The sequence below is a fragment of the Urocampus carinirostris genome, chromosome 17 (assembly GCF_059441175.1).
Source record: "Urocampus carinirostris isolate Australia breed hairy pipefish chromosome 17, RoL_Ucar_1.0, whole genome shotgun sequence".
NCBI lineage: Eukaryota > Metazoa > Chordata > Actinopteri > Syngnathiformes > Syngnathidae > Urocampus > Urocampus carinirostris.
Window position 1 is genome coordinate 31,482,481 of NC_142365.1, and position 10,939 is coordinate 31,493,419.

Here is a 10,939-nt window from a genome sequence, read left to right on the forward strand (position 1 = left end):
TTTTACAAATTTTTTTGTCATACTCCTCCGTACAGTATATGGTAATTCCAATGGAATATAACAGACTGCTGAGCTAATCGATTAAGGTTGACAGGTGCTTACACAGTCCGCATACAAGTGCCTAAATCTCGAAACAACGGGTCACTTTTCCGTACATGATTACTCCTGCTGTTTATACGGGCCTTATTGAATTTCTTCACTTTGACATTCAGAGCACTTGGCAGAAATCACTTTGCATCATCACCTGTTGCAGGCCCTCCCGATGCTTTGTTCTTTTTAAGGTGAATTGGTCACTCCAAATTGTCCCTAGGTATGAGTGAGCGTACGAATTGTTGTCTCTCTCTCTGTGTCCTGTGACTGGCTGCCAATCAGTTTAGGGTGTCCCCTGCCCACTGCGCGAGAATAGCTAGTATAGGCTCCAGCACCCCCGCAACTCTAGTGAGGATAAGTGGTACGGATAACCGATGGATGGATTACAAAGGCTTCTCAAGGTTTCTTAATTTTCCTCATGTTGAGGTTTTTGACTTTTTCCTTGCCCTCATGTAGGTTTTAGATCAGGTGATGGTTTAATAACAGTCTGTAGTCTGTAATAATCTGTGGTCTGTACAGCCCTTTGAGACTCTTTGTGATTAAGGGCTACACAAATAAACATGACTTTACTTGACTTGGCTTTGGCGCTGCTTATACGTCAGTATAAAGCCTGTGGCAATGACATCAGTATGATAAATCACCACTATATGGCAGGAAAAACTTTGATGAGATATTTGTCCACTCAGTGATGTAGTCCAACTTCCTAGTTATTCAGTGTAGAAAGCGGCCCATATGGTGAGTACCTACAGCGAAGCAGTGTAAACGAAAAAAAGCATAGCCATAAGTACAGGTAGGTAATGACTCAATGTGTAATTCTTTCTTTAAAAAGATGACTGAAAACTGACATATACACACACAAATATAACTTGTGCATTTTGGGAAACAAAATAACAGAAAAAAATAATCCATCAATATAAAAAGCGAAATACGCCAAAAGGTCATGTGTATATTCTTTGGTTATACAAATGTACAAAAGTCTTCGGGTCAGAGAGGGATTTCGTTTTGTGCAAGATTACTGTCGCCATTCTGACCAAATATCATGTAATCAATTCACTAGAAACATCAGGACGCTGAAAAGTTCAAGTCATGCTTATTTGTACAGCCCTTAATCCCAGAACGTCTTAAAGGGCTCTAAAGGCTACATACTGCAATGCCCCTCAAAGATTAGTAATGCACTCATGGCACCGATCCAAGAAGGGATTTCACAGTGACAAATAAATACAAATGTATCTTCCTATGATATTTTTTTAATCAACATTAGTATGATAGTTCATGTATTTTTGCCTAGTATTTAAAAAACTTTTTTACTGGATGAAAGTTTATTCGTACCACCAGGAGGCACCAAAATATTACACACTCTTTGAAGTTAAACTGATGTTAATTATCTTTAACTTTTGAATGGACACTTCCCAAACATTACCACTACCAGTCAGTTATTTTATTTGTATTAATTTTTTTAAATAAAGCATTTTTTTACTTTTACATTTTCAGTGGATGAATTTATTCTTGCTATGTGCTTAGTTTTACAGTTATCTCAAACATGGCAGGTTATCAACAGCTTTAAAGATGATTTATTGCTAACTCTAGTCCTAGTTCTTGCAAAGTTCATGCATCGTTCTTGCATAAGCTCAGTGTTCCTGCAATCAAATGTTATTTTGCCAGCAAAGTGCCGTTTGGTTTTATGAAAAGTGTTATTTAGATATTAGATGTATCACATCATGTGTATATTTTTTTAAAAAGGACTAAAGTAAAAGTTCTGCTTGAAATGTATCCTTTCACAATAAGCCATTTCTTAGTTTCCTTGGAAACGAGTATTTTCAAGAGACTTAACAATGTTCAACTGTTATTAGCCCAATAAAAGATTGAGTGTTCAAGCTTTGTTTTGATGCTTCCTATCGCTACAGAGCTAAATTTTCTATAGGCCTTCAAATATGAGTCAAAATGGCAAAAATTGGCCGGCACCTGCACTTCCCATTTGAGAGAAATATCTGCCAATGAAAAAGTTAAAATGTAGAAAAAAACTAGCGGCTTGTAGTGAAGAATTTCGGTATGTGAAAACTTTTCATTAAAAAACAATTATTAAATGGTTAATTAGGATTCTTGTGCAGGATCTTCTCTCACCCCAACATTCTCCCAGTTCTGGGAGCTTGTCAGTCGCCTCCGGCCCCTCACCCCATGATCATCACTCCTTACATGCCATACGGATCTCTCTACAATCTCCTGCACCAGGGCACCAGTAAGTCTTCAATTTGTTGTGTCTGACACACATATTAGAATGAAACCATAAATATTTGTGCGCCGTGTCCGTATGTTCTTCAGCTCTTGTGGTAGACCAAAGCCAAGCGGTCAAGTTTGCTTTAGACATCGCCAGTGCCATGACCTTCCTCCACACGTTAGAACCAATGGTCGCACGGTTGTATCTTAACAGCAAACATGTCATGGTGAGTTGGAAAGATCTTTATTATCCTCCACCTCGCTATGATTTTTAAATGCAGGGTTCGTACTGATGGATGACTAGATGCTGCAAACTAAGTTTCGTTGTTCTTTGACAATGACAATACATTTTCTGAACTCGTACAGCTCCTTGAAATCCTTGAAAATGCTTACATTTTAATGTTGAGTTTCAAGGATGCTTGAAGTTTGGGTGAAATACTTGTAAGTGCTTGAAATTGTTGCCATGTTTCTCAACAAGTCTGCTTAAATATGACGTCGACACTGCTCTGGTGGCTTCGCTTTGCCATTGCATTTATTCTTCTCTTGTGATTAACTATAGCTGGCATGAGTCTGTACGACATTATCCTTTGAAGAGTCATCACCCACTATGGGTTGTACCCAAGAGGACAGGTGCATGCTACAGATAAACAGGGTACTATGAAATGTGTGTTAGTGCAAGGATTAAGTTTGAATCACGGACATTTATAATGGGCAAAGTCGAGTCCCCTTTATTTGTATATCCCTTAATCACAAAATGTGTCAAAGGACTGCACAGGGCACAATCACACCATCCCCTGATCTGAAACCGACATCAGGGCAAGGAAAACTCAAAAACCTCAGCATGATGGATTATAAAAAACTTTGAGAAGGGGCCACAAAAGTAATAATCCTCCTTCCAGGATGGCCAGGCTGCAATAGATGTTGCATTGCGTAACAATTCACGAAACATAGTCAACATAAATAAAAAACATAGGTAATATGTAAAATTCTTAAAGAAGTCCAACATAGCGATGAAGCAGCTTTCCATGTCAGCCATGTGCAGATGTTGACATGCTTCAAAAAATTAAGGAAGTGTTTTCAGGTGGTAAATTTTAATGAGAAGAACTTCCTGCAACTGAAAATGTAGACTAAATATGACTGTCATTTTTACCTAAGACTTCCCCCTATCCATTTTCTGCACCGCTTATCCTCAGTAGGGTCGCAGGGGTGCTGGAGCCCATCCCAGCTATCTTCGGGCAGTGGGCAGGGGAAACCGTGAACTGGTTGCCAGGCAGTTGCATGGCACACAGACAGACAACTCACTCGGTCATTCACACCTAGGGACAATTTGGACCGGTCAATTAGAGAGGGGTCTCTGTATCCTATTCCCAACATAGAAAGTAACTAGTTTTAATCATATTGATGTTTTTGAGTTTTTCCTTGCCCTCATGTAGGTTTTAGATCAGGGGATGGTAGTCTAGAAACTTGAGAAGGGACTGCACAATACACAAAGAGGTAAGTATTAGTTTCAGGAGCGAGCAGCAGGAGAGAGAGTGGGAAAGGTGAGAGGAGAGAGAGTGGGAAAGGTGAGATGAGAGAGTGGGAAAGGTGAGATGGCACAACATTCATTTGGACAGGTAACTTAAAATTAGTTTTACCTGGTTATATCAGTATCAGAAATTATTTTCCCCCCATTTTATTAACACTCCACTTATTGAAACATGAATATTTTGTTTGTTTGTTTGTTTGTACATGATTCAATTGTTTGTTTGTTTGTACATGATTCAAATTGAATCTTTTCTTCCGGCGCCGTCACGAATGGCAGCCACTCCAGCAGCTCCCGTGTTATTTTCGATTGTTCTCGATTGTTCTCAGCTCGGGGATGCTGCTGGAAATGTGAATTTCCCTTCGGGGATGAACAAAGTATCTATCTATCTATCTATTAACCGGACATGCTTATTTTTGGAATTTGGGAGGAAATCGGGTGCCCGGAGGAAACCCACGCAGGCACTTCACACGGGGAGGCGGTGGTTTCTGGACTTCAACCCTGAACCTCTGCACCGTGGGGCTGCAGGCAAACCACCCAGCTGCCGTGCCGCCCTACTCAACACATATGGGAGATATTTGTCTCAAAAACTAATATATTCACCATTTGTTCAAGGTATGAAGATAAAAGGAGTTCTTAATTAGAGGACACGCAATTGCAGATGACAAAAATTGGAAAATTGGTTTTGAAAGTATTTAAAAATGCTTAAATTTGGCCATGATAAAGATGTATGTACAAGATATCCACAGGTTCAAGAGTGTTCTCCATTTGCGCCAGGGTGCTGTAGAATGCTCTGTCCTCTGAGATTCGATCTGCAACCTCAGTGGAAGTGTTTAAATCTCTGCTTAAAACACACTTATATTCTTATATCTTATGAATGACCTATATTTCATGTTGATGATATCTGTATATCGTCTGTTGATGCCTTTGAAACATCCATTGCAGCCTGGTCATCCTGGAAGGTGAATTACCTCATCTGCAGTCCCTTTTCAAGGTTTCGTCATTTTCCTAATGCTAAAGTTTTGAGTCTTTCCTTGCCCTCATGTAGGTTTGGATCAGGGGATGATATATAGTCTGTAGTCCTTACAGTCTTTTCAGACATCTTGTGATTTAAGGGTGTCACAAATAAATGTGACTTGACCTGTACAAACAGTGTACATAACCAGTGGTTTCAATGCATTATAGGTCAGAGATAAGTCAGTTCTACTTTGAGGGCGGATCCATACTTTTCTTTCTCAGGCCGGCCGAATCAGTAAAAGGATCGGGAACGGATATAAACACAGTTGAACCTTCAAACTTGGAGTCATGTACAAAATGTGAACATGTTCTTATAAAAAAATTCCGTTATTTTAATAATATTATGAAACAAAAAAATAATTGATACATTCCAAATTGAGTCATTTACATAATTTTAACGGTGATTAGCTTGTCCGCAGCACAGTTCTGAGGTCATGGGTTCAAATACAGCTACCAGCCTTCCTTTGCGGGGTTTACATGTTTGCGTGGGTTTTCGCCGGGCACTCTGGTTTCCTCCCACATTACAGAAAAACAATCATGTCAGGTTGATTGGCCGATCAAAATTGTCCCTAGGTGTAAATGAGCTCGTTAGCAGTCTGTCTCTGTGTGCCCTGTGACTGGCTGGCAACCAGTTCAGTTTTTCTACAATGTGGTCCTTAAGTTAAGATGTGTTTGACACACCTTGTTCTGGCCTCATGGAAACTTTTTCCACTATCCAGCCGTTAAACATCTCCACACAAAAGTCACAAATTCCTGGATGGTTTTGACCTGTTTTTAAATGGCAGTTGTGAAACCGTAAAAACAATACAAAAATATTTGGGGCAAAATGTGCCTCGATTATGATGATACCATGTCGCGCTAGCGCCACCAACAGTCACATTGCTAAAACAACAATCAGTAGAAACTATGCGTTCACATGTGACAGCAAGAAATATTAAACGTATAATTTCAACCTAGACGTTATATTGTTACTTTTATACTTTCAGGGAATGCTCTTTAAGAATCTTACACACAGCTACAAACAAGTCGGGGTGTTTCCTGTGTCTTAATGGTCTCTAGCTTCCACTCGCTCTTTTCTTAAAGGGCAACACTAAAGCACATCACTAAAACTGATAGTAATGCCATAACATGCTTGCTGTATACTAGGTGCTTCATTACAACTATCCAATTCTCAGAAAACAAAATCTGAGATCACCTAACAAAATTACAATTAAACAACAATGCTAAAATTCAACATACTTTTTTTCTACTTAGCAAATGTAGAACTACATTTTGCCTGTAATATTCTGGAACTGTTTAAAAGAGAAAATTATGTACTTCTTTGGTTGAGCATTAAGATTGCTTTCAAGAAATACACTGCAAGCTTGTGTCAATCATTCTAAAATCATATGCTTATGTTTTTATCAATTGTTAGATTGATGAGGACATGACAGCTAGGATAAGCATGGCAGATGCCAAGTTCTCCTTCCAGTGTGCCGGACGAATGTACTCTCCAGCCTGGATGGCACCTGAAGGTTGTTTCACCTTTTCTGACCAACATAATTAGTACAGTGGTACCTCTACATACAAGCTTAATTCGTTACGGGTTTGTCATAGTTCTCATTATTTTCTCACACACCTGACCGTTTTCTTCTTTGGGATTTATGGCTAACATCACAAAAATGAGATGCTGTAAAATGCAATTGAATATATGCGATCAAAACAAACTTGATGCGATATACATGTGCTCTACAGGTATGACCAAGGGCCCTAAATCAAGCACAAGTGAAAACTGGAGAGGGCTAATAGCAGTGAGCGGTCTCTATTGGTAGCCTTTGGGAATGCTCGTGAACTGGATTTTCTCTCGTATAGTGAGCAAGATTTTTGTTTTTCAAAAAAGCTAGTTTACCTAAATTCTCATGTGAAGATGTGCTTGAATAAAGAGGTACCACTGTATATTCCATAAAGACGTTTAATCACATTTCTCATGTTATTTAAGCCCTGCAAAAGCGCTCAGAAGACATAAACAGGAGATCTGCTGACATGTGGAGTTTTGCTGTACTCCTGTGGGAACTGGTAACTAGGGAGGTGCCCTTTGCCCACCTCTCGCCTATGGAGATTGGCATGAAGGCAAGCACGTTGATGGCAAAAAAATTCCCTTGCAAAAGTAGTGCACCCCCCAATAACCTTTTGACATATTGCCATGTTACGGGCTGTACAGTTATAAATTTAAAAAAAAACATTTAATGTCTTTTATTTTATTTTTTTTTCAACATGTGAGACACAATTGTTCAAAGAAACCGAAATTATTCAATATTTTATAGTGTGCTAACAAATGCAAAAATGAAAAGTAGGTGTTGCAAAAAAGTCTTTGGTATGTCTAACGCACAATTTGAAACAGAAATATTTTCACATTCTTCCCTAGAAAACAGCTCCTTAAGTTCCTTAAGGTTTGATGGTGATCGTTTCTGCACAAAATCTTTCAGATCTTTCCACAAATGCTCTGTAGCTTGGGTCGGTAACCTATTTAACCAAAAGAGCCATAAAAGAAAACATTTTTTTTTTGAGAGAGAGAGAGAGAGACACCATATATTTTATGACAAAATTCAACAAAACCACCAAACTTTCTCCTCAGACAAAAGCTAATTCTCCTACACATTTTATTTTACTGATGTTTGATGATTTTTTTTTGAAAAAATATTTAAGCTTGATGAGGAAACAGGGAATTTATTTTTTCCGGGGAGGGCCTGAGAGGAAATAATTGACTATTTATACCGTATTTTCTGCACTATAAGGCGCATAGGGTTATAAGGCAAAACCCCCAAAAATAGTTTTTTTGTCATATATTTTCCATACATAAGGCGCACCGGACTATAAGGCGCTACAGTGGGAACGTCAACAAAACAGTCAGATAATTCAGTCAAACTTATTAACCTCTCAACATTCCGATGGTGTCTGTACAATGTCACCAATCACTCATGCGTCATTTCACTTATCATTAGGAAGGTTAAACTCTTGGGATTCAAGAAATGCCAAGTCAAGTCAAGTCATTTTTGTTTGTAAAGCCCTAAATCCCGAAGAGTCTCAAAGGGCTTCACAGATTATTATACTATATTACACAGACTATTTTTCAGCTTAGATTTAAACATTTCCACTGAGGTTGCAGATCGGATCTCAGGGGGAAGAGCATTCCACAGCACCGGTGCCCGGATGGAGAACGCTCTCGGACCAGCAGAACACTTCTTTGCTCTTGGGATCACCAGAAGACCGGCACTCTCAGATCGTAGGCTTCGGACCGGGACATAGGGGCAAATCAGATCTGAAAGATAAGAGGGAGCAAGTCCATGTATGATTTTGTATAATACTAAGAGAACCTTGAAATCACATCTAAGGCTAACTAGGAGCCAATGCAGGTTAGCCAAAATCGGTGTTATGTGATCGTACTTTTTTGTCCTAGTTAAAAGCCTCGCTGCGGCATTTTGTACCGGTTAAAGAGACTTGATTCTAGACTTCGGGAGACCAGAGAGTAGTGCATTACAGTAATTGAGACGGGAGGTAACAAACGCATGAATTATAATTTCCGCATCCGACTGAGACAGTATTGAACGGATTTTAGCAATGTTACGAAGATGGAAGAAAGCGGTTCTAGTAATTTTCTTTTCATGCATTTCAAAGGATAGATCAGGGTCAAATATGACGCCTAAATTTTTAACTGAGTCACTCTGTGTGATGTGACATTTGTCAATGTTCACACCAGTTTTTGAGAATAAGTCACGGCATTTAGATGGACCAATGACTAACATTTCGGTCTTTTCAGAGTTAAGACGCAAGAAATTGAGTTACATCCACTCTTTTATCTCAATGAGGCAGGCCTCCAAATTTCCACAATTTAGTGTGGGAGATTCCTCCAACGGAAGATATAGTTGAGTGTCGTCTGCGTAGCAGTGGAAGCTGATATTGTACTTGCGAATAATATCACCTAATGGAAGCATGTAAATACTGAAAAGAAGGGGGCCAAGCACTGAACCCTGCACCACAGGTAACATTAAAGGGCTCGGATGTCATTTCGCCATATTTAACACAGTGCGTCCTATCTGAGATGTAGGATCTGAATCACGAGAGGACGGTTCCTGAGAGACCAATCCATTTTTCCAACTGTTCTAATAGGAAATTGTGGTGCACTGTGTCAAAAGCAGCACTAAGATCCAGCAGCAGCAAAAGTGATGAAGCGCCAGAATCCATTGCCAGTAGGAGATCATTTGTTACCTTAATCAGAACTGTCTCAGTATAGTGGTTAGCCCTCAATCCTGATTGCATAGATTCAAAAAGGTTATTCTCGGATATGAAATCATTCAGCTGCTGTGCCACTACTTTTTCAAGTACTGTAGAAAGGAAAGGTATGTTTGACACAGGTCTATAATTACTTAAGATTTATGGATCATGGTTGGGTCGTTTCAGTGTGGGTTTAATAACGGCGGACTTAAAAGCTGCTGGAACTACACCTGAGGAGAGTAATAAGTTTATAATATTTAGAACTGAAGGTCCAAGGACGCCAAAAAGACTTTTAATAAGTGAACCTGGGAGCGAGTCGAACTGGCAAGTTGTCGGTTTGGCCGCATTCACCACCTGTTTGAGATCATCAAGTGACAGTTCACTAAAATTGGACAATTTCCCTGGGCAGCCACCCTGTCGTGCATCTGTAGATTTCAGCCCTTTAATATGTGTGGTATTAATAATGTCTTTAGCAATTTCTTCCTGTATGCATTGAATCTTCTTAGTAAAGAAGACCATTAATTCATGAGCAGAGTGCGTCGAACTATCTGCGATAGTCTGTTGCCTTGTAAGCGATGGAATGGTGGAATCAGTCACATCCTCGCGTCCTTTTTGCCCCTTCGACTTCGCACGCTTCACACATCTACCCGCACGGCAACCACGCTTCTGTTTTCTGTCTTTACGGCGCCGTTGTCGTCTCTTGCCAACCATCTCTTAGTTTGAATTTTCTTTTTTGCTGGTAACTGTGTGGACAGCAAAGTAAGAATTTCATTGTGCAGGGAAACATGGTTCTTTACTGTTCATATGACAATAATAGGAATGAGTGGAGAGGTGTTGTGAAAGGATAGTGGGATCTATATGTATATATGATATGTATATATAATATATATATATATATATATATATATATATATATCTCAGTAGGGCCGCGGGGGTGCTGGAGCCCATCCCAGCAATCATCGGGCAGTGGGCAGGGGACACCCTGAACTGGTTGCCAGACAATCGCAGATAGATATATGCAGCACGGCGGTGCAGTGGTTAGCGCGTGTGCGGCACAGTTCTGAGGTCGTGGGATCAAACCCCCTGTGTGGAGTTTGCATGTTCTCCCCGTGCTTGCGTGGGTTTCCTCCTGGCACTCCGGTTTAATCCCACATTCCAAAAACATGCTTGTCAGGTTAATTGGCCGGTCATAATTGTCGCTGAGAGTGAATGAGTTGTCTGTCCCTGTGTGCCCTGCGATTGGCTGGCAATCAGTTCAGGGTGTCCCCTGCCCACTGCCCGAAGATAGCTGGGATGGGCTCCAGCACCTTGCGACCCGACTGAGGATAAGCGGTGCAGATAATGGATGAAAAATAACTTCTGGAGTCAGTCAGCAATATTTTTGCAACACCTGCTTTTTTCTGTCTTTTCATTGTAAATATAATGTAAAATGTTGAAATAATTTGGGTCCACTTCACGATTGTCTCACATGTTAGAAAATAGTTTTGTTTTTTTAGCTTTAAGTTTGAAGCCTAAAAAGTGGGAATATGACCAAAAAAATTGTTGGAGGGCCAATTCTTTGGCTAGGCACTGTAAATGGTAACCGCGTGACTTATTCTCAGGTAGCTCTGGAGGGCCTGCGCCCGACGATCCCACCGGGGATCTCGCCTCACATCTGCAAGCTGATGAGACTTTGCATGAATGAGGACCCCGCAAGGAGGCCTAAGTTTGATATGATCGTGCCCATTTTGGAGAAAATGCAAGACAAGTGAATCACGCTCATCCATCTGCTCAGCCGCTGATATAATCTTACCCAAACCACAAATTTCCTAGTTAATAAATGTCCGTTGCTTTTTGAAAAAA

At 40.1% G+C, this 10,939-nt stretch overlaps 1 protein-coding gene across 1 annotated transcript in view; it reads left to right on the forward strand.

Moving 5' to 3' along the window:
* LOC148349790 (scaffold protein ILK-like) overlaps window positions 1–10,939 on the forward strand; it is a 33,385-nt gene extending 22,446 nt beyond the window's left edge. Inside the window, exons 9-13 of the mRNA XM_088320707.1 lie at window positions 2,199–2,326; window positions 2,410–2,531; window positions 6,261–6,360; window positions 6,825–6,955; window positions 10,699–10,939. Coding sequence (XP_088176833.1) covers window positions 2,199–2,326; window positions 2,410–2,531; window positions 6,261–6,360; window positions 6,825–6,955; window positions 10,699–10,848 — 631 coding nt within the window. The 3' untranslated portion in view covers window positions 10,849–10,939. The remainder of the gene's footprint in view (window positions 1–2,198; window positions 2,327–2,409; window positions 2,532–6,260; window positions 6,361–6,824; window positions 6,956–10,698) is intronic.